Source organism: Pteronotus mesoamericanus, unplaced genomic scaffold, assembly GCF_021234165.1.
Source record: "Pteronotus mesoamericanus isolate MK-2021 breed Mesoamerican mustached bat unplaced genomic scaffold, CSHL_Meso_final scaffold_118, whole genome shotgun sequence".
NCBI classification, from domain to species: Eukaryota; Metazoa; Chordata; class Mammalia; order Chiroptera; family Mormoopidae; genus Pteronotus; species Pteronotus mesoamericanus.
Window position 1 is genome coordinate 14,884,301 of NW_026555301.1, and position 17,517 is coordinate 14,901,817.

The 17,517-nt window shown below is 38.1% G+C and overlaps 1 protein-coding gene across 2 annotated transcripts in view; it reads left to right on the plus strand.

Annotated features, from left to right (window-relative positions):
• L3MBTL4 (L3MBTL histone methyl-lysine binding protein 4) overlaps nt 1-17,517 on the plus strand; it is a 338,998-nt gene that overhangs the window by 246,179 nt on the left and 75,302 nt on the right. Inside the window, exons 14-15 of one of the 2 annotated variants that reach the window (XM_054587391.1) lie at nt 713-783; nt 7,276-7,292. In XM_054587391.1, coding sequence (XP_054443366.1) covers nt 713-783; nt 7,276-7,292 — 88 coding nt within the window. The remainder of the gene's footprint in view (nt 1-712; nt 784-7,275; nt 7,293-17,517) is intronic. The other variant, XM_054587390.1, reaches the window with a different exon arrangement.

Genomic DNA, 17,517 nt, shown 5'->3' on the forward strand with positions numbered 1-17,517 from the left:
ACTTATCCATGAAGATAAAATGAGTTGCTGTGCAAGTACCATCACAAAATACATTTGCAAAGCAAGGTATTATAATTTTCATTAAATCATAAATATTACAGATAAATTAATCAACTGTCTCAAGTTCTGTCTGCCCAAAATTAATTATTAGGTAATTGGCAACACTGGAAAAGTTTCATCTCAGAAACTACCACATTCACTACAAACTACGAGCCTCAAGTTTTTATAAAGTTTCATGAGGCATACAAACTTAGCACTTAATGCATACTGAAACATTTAAAAGTTAATTAATTCTCTGACATTCAGTAATGTAACTAAGCTACTTTATACGGTTGTTTGGGCACAATGTATATAATATTCTGATTAAAATAAGCACTAAAATCATCAGTAGCAATTATTTACCCATCTACTGTCCCTAATTGCTCCTCCACAGAATCTGAAGAGATTATTCCCCAGAGAGTTTTAGAAACATTTGGCAATAAGAGATGGTGGAGTTGCTTTTAAGGTTTGGATTTCAAAGTTAGAATTTCTGAACAGAAGTGTATTTTTTAAATATTAAATTGAAAAATTTTAAGAAGGTTCTGTGCAGCAAAATACCTGCTAATTCACTGTTGTTTTCCCTGTGGTTTCTATTTAAATGTGTGCTGCTGTCATGATTTATTCCTCCTTCACAGGATAATGAATCTAGATTTTATTTCTGTTCTTTGTCCAGACTTGTACAGCAGGCAAAGTGTTTGAAAATCAAAGAAAAAGAAGATTTTGACTGGGATAAACTCTTCAGAGGTAAAAACAAAAAACACTAGCAAAAACACAGGCTATACTTTTTGTTGAAAAGACGTCTTACTTGTTTGTTTGGTTGGTTTTACCGTTCCAGTAGAGAAAGTTGGAAGGATCTACTTAGAAGTCAAGAGACGTGTGTTCTAGTCCCAACGCTACAAATAAATTCTGTCCCTTAATGCACTAAACCTTAATTTTCTCTTGTTTAAAGTGAAAGAACTGGACTCTAATATCTGTGGCACTCACTCGTGACAGGACAAATCTAAACCTATGGAAGTAAACCTATGGAAGTAAAAGTCTCAGTGGTAGAATCTTTTTCTGCCATCTTCAGAGGACAGAGGGAAACCAGAGTGTCTTGTGCTTTTATAAGTTGGGGGACTGGGAAATGTACCTCATTAGAAAGGCACACAAGAAAGTTACTGGAAAAAGGTTTAATTATTAAAAGCTGAGAGATTATTAGAGTACAGGAAAAAGAACTACATATTTTCATTTAATTATTATTCTTTCCAATTAAGGCTCCATATAGACAAAATTTCATCTGTAATTTGAGGTTATATTGTAGCAAGCTAAGGAATAAATTTTCCCTGGGTTGTGTCAATTCGGTGAAATAATTTTTATTTGGTCAGATTACAACATAGGTAATTAGTAATTAGTATCATTATGTATTTCTGTATGTTTTTATCTCCCAAAACACCATAGGAGATCTGTTTATCTTCTAAAAAGAAAATTAGTGAGTTTTCTGCTGACTTGGCCAAAAGTGCAACAAATTAGCCCAATTTGGTAGCACTGCACTTCATCTCCAATGCAATTACCTACTCTACATTTCTTAAGAGAAAAGGAGTGTGCTTGGCAGTCATTGAACAAAAGGGCAGTGGCTTCTCTGAGCAAAGCTAATCTGTCCATTTTAGACAGTACCCAAGCTCAGCTTGCAGTTGGAAGAACTCAGCCACAAAAGGAGGAGGAGCCTTCCTCAGAAAATGGAGGGCAGTTAAGTTACTTTGGTTTCCTTGTGCATCTACACATTTCTCCCTAACTGGAAGAATTTCTGTGTGATGTAACTGGTCTGAACAGCGCTTTAAATAAAATAAATAACTGACATCTCAGAAACTGCTTCATACAAATGTTCTAATCCATTTTACCAAACCTTCATTCCATGAACAGCATGTTTTGGAATGATATGTAGAGTCCTAAAGAAGAGGCAGTATATTAACTCATATTTTAACACTTTTGAAAATATCTCCACAGAGTAATTATTTATATGTTCCTGTTAAAACAGATATACAATTTTATCATTCATGTAGTAAAAGTAGTAATGAGGATCACCTTTGTATAAATAGAAAATATCACTAGCAAAATGCATTTGCAACATGCGAGAGATGAAATCGCTAACTTATTTAGTATGCACTTCTTCCTTTCTGCATGATTTGTAAAAAGATTATAACCATATGCGTGTATTTATTCATGCATATACTGTGCGCTGTCGCGTAAACATTTTGAGTTCCTCACAGTGAAGGTCTTTGTTCACAGACGGGGCGGTCAAGACACAGGGGCACGCGTTGAAGCACCCTGCCTGAGCAGAGAGCGGCTTGTGGCCGGGGCCCATATCTGTGGGTCCAGCACTCTCTTGTTGAGAAAATGCCTTCAGGGATCCATTCTAGTCCATGAAAATTGATAGGATTAGTACCTGCTTTCTATGCTAGCCTTTTGTCACCCAAACAGGTTCTTCCTTCTATTGGATTAATGATCATCATTGCTATAATTAAGCTCATTTTCTGTAGTTCTAACCTGGATGAGACAAAATAAGGAGAATAAATATGTTACTGCTGTGATATTGGGTGATTATTTAATATTTTCCTTTTATTTTTTGCAAGTCTATAAATCTGAGCATAATTTCTAAATTTTTCACCTTTGCTATTTGTCTGATTTTTGGTCTGTCTGTAGATTTGAATAAACACCTTAATTCGTTAGTTTTTTTTGTTTGTTTGTTTAAGAAAAATAGGCTAAAATCTGTTCTTTGTTTTCCCTATGAGGGAAAATAGTATACCTTCAACTTCTTTTTATAATTTTTTTTTTCAGTTCAGTGATTAGACATTTATAACACTTACTAAGAGATCACCCCAATAAATCTAGTACCCATCTGACAATATACATAGTTATTACAGTAATATTGACTATATTCCTTATGCTGTACTTTATATACCCATGACTATTCTGTGACTACCAGTTTGTACTTCTTTTTCTTAAAATTGTTGACAATTTTACAGATATCCCCCATTTATCCCCATCCCCTCCTCCACTCAGGCCCACCCCCTGGCCTTCACCACGCTGTTATCTTTGTCCCTAGGCTATGCATATCTGCAGGGGTGTTCTTTGGCTTTGAAACACAGGCAGCTTATGGTTTTCATATCTTGGGTGTGTTTTCTGTTTTTACTTGGGAATATCTTTATTGTCTAAGTCATTTTATTCAGATATAATAAAAAGTTTTAAAGTATAAATTGGTTGAGAAAAACATGATTATCTAAAAGGCTGTTTAGTAGTGAAATTGGCAGATGTACGGTAAGTTGGAATTTGTCTTACTAAAGGTTTTCTAGCAAGCTTATTGAGTGCCACACCTAAGACATGGCAGATGATAATTATCCTTTGTACTTTTTGTTAAGTAAATAATGTATGAACATATAGTTGACATTTTCGGTGGTACCACACATCCCTTCTCTGGGCTTGAGCTGGGCGTCTGCACAGTGGCTTTTCAGGTTTTTACCTGAGTGTTCCGTAGAGACCTGCACAGAATTCCCTTTGAACATAAGATGAGTGAGGCTAATGAAAGTGCATTTACATTATGTAAAAAGGACCTGTTCACCTAAGCGATCTGTCCTTCTGCCCCCTGAGAGAATCCTTGAACCCGAGCTACTTGGTACCCCAGACAATACTGCTGTGAGGGCCACACATCAGGTCGCCCCAGGGGACACCTTTGGAATTGTGGAATGTTAAACTAGAAAACTGTTTCTTTTTTACTATTGGTTATTTTTGGACTCAAATATGTAACTAATGCTCCCTTCCTTAAAAATACAAAAATTTTATAAAGCAAAAAATGCAAGAGATAAACCTTATTAATAAATGCTTCATATAGATTGATTTTGGATATAATAATCCACCTTTTTGTTTTTGCTACCAGTACAGAATCATGTTTTATTTGATGATCTACAACTCACTTTATTTTTCTATATTCTTCTTCTTTCTTTCTGTTCTATTCTTTCTATTTCCTTATTTTGCTGATATAGTATATCCGTGCACATACATTGCTAACTTCTTGTCTTTTTCTTTTTAAGTAAAAATTGTAGCCACGCCCACTTAATCACCACTTGGGTCCTGAAATGGAGGCTGAGCGGGAGCCCAGCTTCTGCCGTACAATACCCAGCTCCTGCCAGGATAGCCGTTCTCCTGACTTTGGTTGCTGTCAGTTACTCTGCCCCTGCTCTAAGTGTTTTTTAAATGGCATCGTACAGTATGTACCCTTTTATGGCTGACTTATTTTGCTAACATCTTTTGTGAGATCCATCCAAATCATGGTTTTCTTATTTTCATTATTGCATATTACTGAATTTTAAGACGGTATCACAGTTTATCCATTTGAAAGTACGTTGCTTGCACTTTTGTCTTCTTATCAGTGGTGCTACTAGGAACATTCTAGTATGTGATTTGGCAGATGTGTGTATGAATTTCTGTAGGGTATATACCTAAGAGTGGAATTACTAAGGAAGTGGGTTTGCGTAAGTTCAACTTCAGGATCTAGTGTTGACCATTTTTACAAAGCAGTAGTAACAGTACATTTCTCCCACATGGTTTGGAAATTGCAAGTATTCTACATCCTTGCCAGTAGTTAGTTTTTCTCTATCTCTTTAGTTTTAGCCATTCTTTTGGGTTTACAGTATTTACTCATGGTTTTAATTTTGCATTTTCCTGAGGCCTAATGAGCTTGAACACATTTTCATGTTCATTGCTATTTGAATATCTTCTCTTGTGAAGTATCTTTACCACCTGTCTTTTAGGCTATCGTTTTCTTATTGATAGGAAGGAGTTCTCTATATTTCATCATATCTAGAGCTGTGGGTGCCTGAATCCAGTGGAGGAAAGTAAGTGCTGAGATACCATCAGAAAGTTAGAGTCAGGAGAGACTGAGGAAAATAAGAGCAAGCAGATAAATATCGTCAAACTCATAGGAAGAAGAAAAACCACAACTGGGAAACCAAAGAATGAAGACAAGGTGGTTTGAGCAATATATCAAAAAGCCAAAACTTACGTGCCTTCTTTGTAAGTTTAAAAGACACCAGTCTTAGACATCTTTTTATTTCACTTAGTTCTCTGTGGAAGGAGAGTTACAAAACTCACTAGTTTTATACATATATTAAAAGACCCCTGGGAAGCCTCTGTACATAATTACCAGGAATTTTTAATTAATAGAAGTATGATGCAAGTCTGTGTTGGGAGTTCGTGCTTTCGGTTTTATAGTATATCACAAAAATTGTTTCTATGGGTGCTTAAAGATCTTTAATCACGGCTGAATTAGTAAATTGTTACTGCTCACCCTGAAACATGCTACACAGAGCTGCCTATGAGAGGAGCTTAGTAGAAAATTGATACCTTTTTTTTGGCGTTAGGGAGGGGGTTGAGGGGTGAGGGAGAGACCCATGTTTGAAATTCGTGCTTTGTCCGTCCAAGGCATCTGGCTTACTCTGTGGCAATGCCTCTTCACACAGGCCATGGCCCCAGTTGCAGCCCCACAGGCCATGGCAGCCCAGCCTTTGGAAGCACCTGTTGGTCCCCAGCAGTGAATCTCATGCCTGCTACACGATTTCTTCATTAGGGTAGAGATTATCACTAACATGGTCTTTAAATTTAATGAAAATACATTTTACCATTTTTAGTTTACATGGTGAAGGATAGAGAGAAACAGAAAATTATCAGTGGTCACACTATATAGTTTATTATTTAGAAAAATTACTTACTTATGTTATGACCTATATGTATAATGAATTTTAAGGGCCTTGTCGGGGTTCATTCCCAAAGGACTTGCTCTTACAGGGAACCGAAGCAAGAAATGACATTATTTATGCATAGGAATCATCACAGTTAAAAAGCAGATTGTTGGTTTTGATTCTGACATGTAAAGAGTCTGTAAGTCATCACTCCCATCCTCACAACAGGAAAAAAGTTGAACCGAACCACTCTTCTTAGATACATCAGAGCCCTGAGGTCCTGCCCTCACGGGAAACCACTTTACCAGTGGCGGGTGTCCCAGCGGAAAGGCAGTTAGACAACTTTAGTTCTCTCTAATCATAGTTGTCGCATTAGGGAAGGAAGAAGAAGGCCAAGACACTCTTCTGAAGGCCACAGCCCAGGGACTCAAGTCCAGTAAAAAACAAACTTGTTTTAATCATAAGACTCTTGAACACTTCCTCCCACCAATACCTGGACACAGAGCCACAGATTCTATTTAAGAAGGAGTTTCAAAAAACTTTCATTAGGAAGCCCAAAGACAACCAGGGAAAGGGAAAGTACACTAGAGGAGCCCTTGTTGTGTAGCTCGGTTGGTTAGTGTCATTCCAATACCCTAAGCTTGCAGGTTTGACCCAGTCAGGGCACATACAAGAATCAACCAAAGAGTGCATAAATAAGTGGAACAACAAATCGATGTCTCTCTCCCTCTCTCTCTCAAAATCAATTTAAAATATTTTTTTTTTAAATCACACTAGAGGAAACTGAAGCCTCTGACAACCTACAAACATTGTGCACTTGTCAGAACCCCTAGAACTGTGTAACACAAAGAATGAATCCATTCATACTATGTGCTCAATTTTTCTTTAAACCTAAAACTTCCCTAAAAATTAAAACATTAATGTTTTATTAAAAAACAGAATCTTTGTAATGACTTAGCAGTATTTGATGTAGTGATGTGGTAATGTGGGCCTGATAGAGGGACGGGGAGAAGCTGGAGTTCTTGGGAAGAGGAAGGAAATTATTTGTACTGGGCTAAAAGATGATTCTAAGGGCAGGAGCTTCGCACCCACAATTAACTGAAGGGGAATATCCTAACAATTAAGCAAAAGGAGACTGATGGCATAATGAGAGTATATAATGAATTTTCTCAATTACAGTCCAGAAAAATTTCAACACTTACAATAACATCTGTAGTGCTATAAGACAAAGTAAATGATGTGCTGGTTCTTATGCGACTGCATCTATTCTTGTAATACCCTCATGCAGGCACTCTGCTATTTTCTTTAGGTATCAAATAAAATATTAATAGTAAGAGTTTTCGAGACAGAGTAGAATGTAATGAACATTTCTCATCAAAAAGGAGAGTTAGCTTTATTTTGCTTAAAAAATAAGTAACAGAGAACTGTATCCCAAATGAGAGGCCAGCTGAGATTAGGGATGTTGAGTTATAGACTTTGGGGGTGCTGAGATTCTCTGAAACACCTACTCTCAGGCCCATGGGAGCTGTCATCGTGCACCCCGTAAGGCTCTGAGCAAGAGGAAGATTCTTGGGAGTGAGTGGAGGGGTCTGGATGCCTCCCACTTCCTTTCTAGGATATCTTGAGCTTCTTTCACTTGGTTTTTAATTTATTCCATATTATCTTTCCAAAAATTGCCTTCACCCTTCTTTTCATGTAAACTTTTTTTTCTGTCAAGTTCCAGAAGAACATGAAAATGAGAATGCCAGTTGTTTTGCTGGAATCAAGGCATGGTTTATAGGTTTTGGAGAATTATAAGCATTATTGGAAAAATATTTTAAAAATTCAATTGTGGAGAAAAGTAATAATGCAAGAATAAAAAAGCTGGAATAAAAATAAATCTGCTTTAATGAGTAGATCCTTATTTTTTAGTTAAGGCTTGAGGGACTGACACCTCTGAAAACTAAGCTCCGCAGCACCAAGCGTGGTGCAATGTGGGCAGCCATGCCATTCGCTTCCTCAGAGTGTTCCAAAAATAACTCTTGAACTGGAAGCTGCCTCTGACACATTGTCTTCTCTACACTGACACCGTCTCTGGTTATATCACTCCAGCCCCTGTGCATAGTTGGTCCCTTAAATATTATCATGGGATAGTGTTCAGGCACCAGGTGCCAAGCTGAGAGTCCTCTACTTGTTTACTGTTCAGAGTTGCAGAAGAGTGGACAACCTAGTGACAAGCAGAGGAACAGATCTTTTTGCTGGAATAGAATTACAGCTTTGGGTTCCCATGCTGCACAGTATTCTTTCTCGGGGACCAAAAGGGGATTCCTAGAGTCTTAGATTCTAGGTTCATCATCCCAGGGAATGTTACAGGGAATTCTAATCACTTCACCTTCTTCCCAGGGTCAGAGCTGAGGGATGTGAACACTTCCCTTCTTAGAGTCTATGAACAGGTAAGAATTGTGTGGGTGTATGCAGGTGGAGTGGACACCCCGAAAATAAAGCATTTCTCTCCTTTACTCATTTCCCCCAGGGTATTGTGAGGCCTCTCTTCTATGTGCTCCAATTTCAATGCTAAGGGGAAATACCTCAGACTTCAGCAGAGAGCCTTTACCTCTAAAATGCATCCATGGTCAAAGAGAGAAAGCCCCTGTTCTTCTCCAACAGTTCAATGGTGTGAGACACATTTTTGCCTTAATGATAGGTACCAAAGACTTGGGAAAAAAACAGCCCTAATGTACAGTCTCCCTGGAGAGAACATGCCTGTTTTATGAGAAAAAAGTTTTCTAAACTGAGGATTTATACTCCAAAAGGATAAAGTCAATACAGAAGAGCTCAGAGGTTGTTCTAAAGGATACAGGAATCAGGTAGGTAGAAGAGAAGGCTCCAAGTGCTGGAGTAACTGAGGGAATGAGGCAGTGGAATTTGTTCTCTTAAAAGGCCTTTAGCCAAAGATTGTCCTGGGTTTCTCTTCCTAGACAGCAATGCTATTTTGACATTCCATTATTGCAGAGAGATAAGAATTTTAAATAGCAATATCAAACATCATATGTCTAAATAAAGAATCAGGATTTGATGTCTTAAATATATGTAAATAATTCTTAGTTATATCATTGGACAGTCATCCCTGTTAGATTTCTGAACTAAAATTCTTTGGACATGAAAATCATTACTGAGAAGTAGAAAATAAAGAGTTGTTGCTTATCCTGGTACATGGGCTGTTTTTTTTTCAAGTTATGTTGATTTATTACATAAGTTGGGAGACACAAGGAATTTTCATCTCTTTATAAATTAAAATTTTGAGTAGCTATTAAAGTGAGTAATTTTACATAAATAAGGAGCATAAAATAATTTAGTATCATATGAAAATATATATGAGATATATTTAGTATATTAATTAGGTGTTTGGTAGAGTGACTCCAAGTGCATTCTATCTGTTCTTGTTGTCATAGTTACCATTGTCTTGTGGGGATACACTGAGTATCATTTATGTTGTAGATTCTATTTATTAGCAAAGACAACAGTTTCTTCTATTATTTATGTGGTTCTCCCTCATTCACTGGTTTCTTGCGCGTTTCTTCAATGATTTATTTTCCTTTTTAAAATAATTTTAGATGATGCCATTTTCCTTCAGATTTTGACTGCCAGGTGGTCTTGATATGCAGAAAATCAAAATAAGTATGTGGAAGTAAATAATAAAATAACAAGTATTTAAGGAAACTAGAAACTAAACAACCAAAAAGATGAGACTTCTGCATTATTTTATATGTAGCTACTCTCATGGCAACTTTTTATTTGCCATTAGTAAAGATGAGGCTTTAAAATATTTTTCCCTGGTGGTAATGGATTTTCATTCATATACTTTGCCTAGTTTTGATTTGGTAATTTTGAAAAGGACACTTTAAAAAAAATTTTTTTAGCAATAATATCAAATACCTGTTTTATGAATATGCTCCCTATGATGATGATAACGTATTCATCTAGCACTTCCCATACTATAAAGTCACGTCATGTTTATTGGCCCAGCTTCTCTTCAAAGGGTTGTGGTTACTATTTTTCTGAGTTTAGCTGCAGAATAGATGACTTTTCCAAGGTCACACAGCTGTCATAGCTTAGACATACAGCTTAGATTTCCCTTGCAAATTCAAAGCTCTTTTCCTTTATAACACCATTTTGTTATGACACGCTCACAGACCTCACCCCCAGGGTGGTTTAGTTAAAGATACCATTGCAAGGAGACCTGGGAGACCTGACTTTAAGCCCAGCCACAAACTTGCTGCCTTACAGGGCTCAGCCATTCGGACTGTGAGAGGGAGACCGTGTCTGTACCTCTCAAAGGGGTAGCTGAGTGGCTCCAGAGAAAGAATTAATATGAAAGGACATTAAAAATAAAGCACATATGTGAGGGTAGGATCAATACTCAAACATTTTTCTGTAAATTCTGAGGTGGATTAATAACACCTTGTTGTAACCTCCTGACTGTGTGGGGCACCTCAGCCCAGCTGGGCCCCCAGGCTGGTGGGTGTGCTCTAGGATCTGTGTGTCTTCTTTTCCTCTGACCATTGCTGAGTTCTCATTTAAACATAAATGCAAACTTCTGCAGAAATTTGGTAATTCTTTGGTAATTTTGCTTTGTGTTGAATAGATTGGCATTGACACCCGAAACCAAAAGCTGTTTCAGAGTCTCTGACATTCTTTTTCTGTTTGATGACAGTCTTTCTTTTCTTTAGAAGAATGCCTCTCTACTGGGCCAGAAATTTCTCCTTGGAGATGACAGAATTTCTGTCTTACCGTTAATGAATTTTACAGCCCAGATCCTTTTTATTTTAAAGAAATGTGAACATATCTACCCAGAACCATGCTTTACTACAAGAATAGAAGAAATTACTGCTATCCTGTAATACGGAGGTGTTTTCAGCCTCGTCAGTAAGCGCACTTTCAGATAATCTCCTTGTGGCCACTTGCAAAAGCAATTACTTTCACAGTTTGTGTTGGGATGTTTAAAAAAACCAGAGTTGCTGTATGTAGAGAAGAGGCTGAGAATAAAAGTTTAGTCATCTGTATTTCACACATACAGTATAAACTATAGTGGGAAGGTCCTTCCCCGAGTGTCTGAGAGTCTGGGTACAGTCACTCCTCTGTGGCATTGGGCAACACTTCCCTGCAGCATCTGCCAGATGATAGGCTGCATTTGGGTAGATTGAAGTGGCACTATTTCTTCATTAGGTTTATATCAACTTTGTTTTGTTTAGTTTGTTTGTTTTTGCCTCTGTGAACATAGAGATTGAGGAATAAGTTTTCAAAATAATCCTTGAGTGTTGTTCACTGTTTATCTTTAAAATTAAGCACATTTCCTGAAAAACCTTTCTAAAGCACTCCCCCCACCAAATTCTGCATCTTGAACACACTATCAGAGAAACCTTACTTCGAAGTATCCCTGCTCAAGTAGTGGTCTTACTGCTCATGGCAACATGGTTGGAGCTGCTTAGAATCCTACATCTTTATGCAGTACCTAGAAACACTGAAGTTTAATAATTTGAAAGGTATGGGTGAAACAAACAAGATATTACCGGATGTCACCAATCAATGGAAATTAATCTTTGAATGAATGCCAAAATATTAGAAATTTTTTTGGGGGGCTTCATGCCGCCAAAGGTCAAAGCGTCTTTACCTCTAGCAAATTCCTTAGAGAAGTTGCAGTATTTAAAATGGTACATGTAACTGTTCACAGAAAATAAGAGAGATGTGCAATTTGAGTTGCTCCTTCAATAACAGACATATAACCTGGGAGTATCTAATCCTACTGTCTCACAGATTTCTGAGGTAAAATACATAAGTCCTTGGAAAGAATTTTGAAAACAAGTAGTTCTTAAACTACATTTTAATGTCTTCCAGTGGAGCGATGATGGGAGAGGCAACACAGAAGTAACCAGATAAAAACTGAGGTACTGGGAGGGAGAGATGCTGAAGCCCTCCCACTTGGGGCTGCCCTGCTAACCATGCAGGGGCTTGAGGCATTTCCACAGGACCATTTCTGTGGTGCCAGAATCATTGTTTGTTCATTTGGTCATTGAGCACATTGCTTGTACACACCCAGCTTTATTGCAGGCCTCCGGGAGGCGCCAGTGAACAAGTGCAGTTGTCCTGGAGCCCACAGTCTAGTGAGAGTGACTTGACGTAAACCCAGGGAAGGCTGCAGCTGAGATAAGTGCCAGGGAAGGACAGCATTGGAGGCCAGAAGGCTGGCAAGGGCTCCCCTAAGGAAGTGACGCAGGGGCCCAAATCTGAAGGGTGAGGGGAGGGGCAGGGGGAGAGGGGAAGGGGAAAAAAGATGAGTGTTTGCTAAGTGTTCCACTAGCTAACAATATGAGCACTGGGTATGCTAAATCATTTGCTGGGATTATCAGATATAATAATCCTAATCTGGTGTTGTGGGTACCCCATTTCACAGATGAGTGAGAGCCCGCACCCTGGGCCACCTAGTTGTTTCCTACTGGGGGGGAGCTGGAGCAACAGTGATGTGTGAGACAGTCTGTTTGCCAAAAAAATCCTGAAGATGCTGTCTGAGTCAAGTGTCTCAGCCCATTACTTCTCACTTTAAGATACATGATGCTGTAAAGATGGAGTTTTGAGAATCTTTAGTGGAAAAGATGTCACTAAGAATGGGCAAACATAGGACGGCACTGAGAGCCTTTGTCTCCAAGGTCAGCAGAGAGCAGGGACTTTAAGAGGAGCATCAGAAATGAGGCAGTGCCTTTGCCATTTCCCCTCCCCTTCAGACAGGCAAGAAGTGTGTGAAGGACAGAATGAGGTGGGCCCAGTCGGTCTGACTTTGCATTGGCATTTGCATGCTATGATTCCTCCCTCAGTCACTTCTTGCATAATACTGAGCTCTTATCTGCCCTTATTGCACATGTCATTTATGTGCCCGCTAGACTTTGAACTTCTCATACACTGGGAATCTTTGCTTATATTTGAACCCTCTGGGCCTGGCCTTGTGCCAATTCTGCAGCAGACATTCAGTACTGAATGAATTTTGTAGGATTTCCAGAACCATGTTCCTTGCCTTTCTCTATGGAGTGTTTATTGCCTTATCAAATTTATATTTCAGCTACACAAGCAGTTTTTTTACTAATATACATAAATACATTGTAGATCATCTTAACTATCTCAGCATGGTGTATTTTAAAGAGCTAATACTAACTGGAAACATGTAAGAAATCCCCTTATACCGTTTAAAAATAGGGAGACATAATTAACAAGCACAGGATAATAATCACATGCTCAAACACTGTACTTGTTCTTCCAAACATTAAATTTGTTGTGGTGAGAATAAATGGACAGACTTTTTATTGGAATTCTGTGAATTTTAACGTGTGCCCAGCCATCGAGTGTGCCATCTGCCGTGACACTGAATCCGCACAGCCCAGTTTCTGGCCATTGCAGTACATTCTCCAGCTTGTCGAGTTGTTCTTTCTCTAAAAACTAACAATGTCAGAATTCTTTATGTCCATTAGCCTACTTACTCAATGAATCTTGAAACAGAAAATTGTCCACTATTAGCAAAGTAAGAAAAGAACCAGCTATTTGGAAAACTTAAATTGAGATTCTCTTTTACCTCAGAAGGTTAGATGTGAAAAAATACATATGACTTTTGTAACTCACTGGCCTTTCAGCTACAAAGGTCAAACAAGGATATTTTACTTTCCTTTTTTTTTTTTTTTTTTTTGCTATTTGCTTAAATGTGTGGAAATGGATGTTTATTGTTCCACAAGAGGCATATAACAGGCAGTAAGCCCTATTGTTCTCCATCAGAAATGGAGAACTCACTGTGACCATCATCTGGCAAGGTGCAGGCATAATTCATATTGTCACCTGATATGTTGATTAATTGAAAGTTAGCTATATGTCAACTGCCATATTCTATATATTGCAATTAATTTGACCCTGAAAATATGCTGAACATATTTTATTGCTTTGTGATTCAGAAAGCACTCCACAGACTTCCTAAACTTCTGAGCCATTGTTTAACATCATTTTAAATTCTATTGATTGATGTGATAGTGCCACTTACTAGGAATTTCCAACCTAGAACATACTTTCAATATCTATTTATATTCATAATTTTTAAAACAAAACATCAACGGAAAATGTTTATGCAATTGACTTAAAGAGATCTTTTAGTCATTGCTAAGTGTTAGTCTCTAAGTTCTTAGTAAGCCTTGGAACTATCTCCAATTTCTTTCCAAAGAACTCCAAAATAGACATTTTATAATTGAACAGTATGGCATTTGAGAAGCCAGGAGGGAAGCCCATTCGCAATTAAGCACCGAGCTCAGTGGCCAAATACATACCATCAGTGTCTAATGAGACAGAGTAGCTAACTGATTGGAAATATTGCAAGACCCTCTGGTATTTCTGCGATATCTGCTGCCACAGCCACAACTCTCACTTTTAATTGTCCACACTATCAACACTTATCCTGCAAAGCCAGGAATTTTTAATGTAATATATTGAAAGTCATTGTGTGGCACCACTCTGGACACTTTTCGCTAGCACAGGTACTGAGTCCTTCAGACTCCCAGCAAAATACAGCAGTCCCCTCTTACCTGCAGGGGATACTTTCCAAGACCTCTAGTTGATACCTGAAACTGCAGGTAGTACCAAACCCTAATTACACTGCTTTTTCCTATCTATACCAACCTATGATGAAGTTTAATTTATAAATTAGGCACAGTAAGAGATAAACTAATCTAATATTAACTAATTAATATACTTAACTAATATTAAAATAGAATTATAACAGTATACTGCAACAAAGTTATAGGAATGTGGTCTCCCTTTCAAAATTATCTTATTATACTATATTCTCCTTTTCATGCAAAGAAAGCACTTTATAGCCTCTCTTTAGCACATCCAAATTGCCATCATCACTACTCTTTCCCTTTAGGGTCATTATTAAGTAAAATAAGGGTTACCTGAACACAAGCACTGTGATACCAAGACAGTTGATCTGATAACTGAGATGGCTACTAAGTGACTAATGGCTGGGGAGTGTACCCAGCATGGAGATGCTGCACAATGGGATGAGTCCCACCCTGGGAAGAGCAGAGCGGGATGGTGTGAGATTTCACTATACTACTCAGAATGGCATGCAGTTTAAAACTTACAAGTTGTTTATTCCTGCAGTTATTATTGAATGCCAATAATATTGCATGCCAAACTGGATAAAATATTAAGCAGTTCATGTAATGTTTTTGGACTGACGTGGACCTGGAGTAACTGAAACTGCAGAAATTGAAACCTGGATAAGTGGGGGACACTGTACAGGACGGTGCACTGCTCCCAAGACAAGTGGCAGTGTCTCCATTAAAGTTGAAGAATAAATTCAGCCCATGACTGAAATTTTCAAGAAATGGCTACATTCATCCACTAAATCCTCCCTACCAAGAAAATACACCATAATTTCTACACGGTTCCTACAGATATAATGCGGACTGTGACGGCCTCAATGGCATCTCATTGCTCAAGGGCCAGTAAGATTTTAATCAGAATTCTGTACTGACAACCAAACTAGGTTGGTACTGTGCATTCCGTTGACTGGTATATATTGAAGATGCAGCAAGAATAAGAGCACAGGAGTTCCACAAAGGACATTTTTGTTAATGTGGTAGGCGAGAGAGAGTGGCCAAATCAAAATCGGGGGTCTCACAGACAGACCCTGAGCCCGAAGCAGCTGCCATCACCACCTTTCCCATCTGCTTCCCCCTGAGATCTGAGACAGGAGGAAAATAAGTATCACAGGGTAGACGGAGACCAAATAGGTTACCAGCTGTGTTGAAATCACATGACCATGATTCGTTAATATGTAGCATATTGAGAATTTACAAGCAAATCAATACATGTTCCACAACAAAATTTGCTTTTAAATTTTCCCCTTTTATGAGCAGATCACCTACGGGGAGAAAAAAAAGTCTTCCCTTTACTTTCTCTCCCTCTCTCCAGAGCTCATTTCAAACCCATTGCACAAAGAGAAATAAAAAATCCATTAAAAACCAGAAGTTGTACACTTCCCAGCAGCAGCCCATGGAACTACTGGGGGACAACGTGGCTCTTATTCAAATAACATGTCTGAGAGCTATTGTGCACACTGGAGTCAGACTGTATTTGCATTTTGGAAAATATTAGGCATTCATTTTGTTGAGTTGCTTAAAATCAGGTACTTTAGAAAGTAATGTTCATAAATGTTAATAATAGAGAATATCACCATTTAAAAGTAATTGAGGAACTTTTAAATTGTGAAAATTGCACAGTGATATTAATATTTTTATCATTTTGAAGATGACAAGGTTAATTGCTTTTCAGAGTGGAGAGACTAACTAGTGTTTACAGTTTCTACCTAGAGGAAAAGCCTAAGACTAGATTAACTAGGATTTTGTATGTTTTTAAAGAATTTCTCTGACATACTGTGGGGAACCATGTGGGGGAAATAAGATTTAGTGAGAAGTTAGATTATGCAAAGCTCTTTATCATGAGGAAAACAATGCAGATAATTAACTTTGAGTGCTTGTTTTGATCTCCAAATATCATGTCACTTTCTATAGTGTTTATTAAATAATGTCCTGCGTAGGCATTTTGTAATGATCTTTTTTTAACCCTCACCCAAGGATATGTTTATTAATTTTTAAAAGAGAGAGAGAGACATTGATATGAGAGAGAAACATTGATGTGAAAGAAAAAACATCCATTGGTGGCCCCCTGTGTGCACCCCAACCAGGGATTGAACCTGCAACCTAGGTATGCACCCTGACTGGGCATGGAACACACACCTTTTTGCTGTACAGGATGATGCTCCAACCAGCCAAGCCACCTGGCCAGGGCTGTAATGAACATTTAAAGTGTGGTCTCTTAATAATTTATTTTACCAAATTAAATGGCATGAGTGCTGGGGATAATTATTTTTAGTATTCAAAATACTGTATTTACTATGTTCCTGAACTCTTACCTATGTTTTTTTGCCAGTGTTTTGCTAGCTAATGTCTTGACTGATTAAAAATATTCTATTAACAAATACAGAACATAGAATTGCATGGGTGTTCTGTGCAATTACCAGTTAGGGTTATTGTGCAAAATTCCTTTTCTGATACTTTCTGATACAAGTTGAAAAGTTTCTATTGTTGATTTTCCTCTCACCTTTTTCAAGGAATAGTCAGAATAATGGATAAAGGAAAGATGCACAGCTTACCAAGCAGCAGTGTGGCTGTCAGCTAGATCTGTTCTGGGCCAGCAGGTGTTCCAGGGGCTTTTTAAGGCCCTTATTAAGTCTTTTGGGAGATGTAAGTTCAACTCAGGGAGAGATGTTGTCAAGGCAAAGTGCAAAAAAAGAAAACAAAACATTTAGGCAATTGGAAGTAAAGCCAACTCTGTGATTTTTGGGGGCAGTTTCTCTTCTGATGAGCCACTTAAAAATGGAAAGAAGATTGGGTGAAAGAGAGGAATGATCACTTTGTGCCAGGCTCCAGCAGGTACTTCTCTCACTTATTCCTTAAAACACTCTAAGTTTTATTATTTTTTACAATTGTGAAGAAAATTCAGTACACAGAGTATAAATAACCTCCCCAGGGCCACACAGCTAGTAAATGGCTAACTAACCCCAGTACTAATGCTTGGCCATTCCCCATGAAGGCACACGGTGGAGTAATGTCCTGATAAGCAGTTTGGCAGCAGAGACTGTGGACTCCAACCTGTGTTAAACCTTCATGAGAAACACCTTCCTGACTGCCAATTA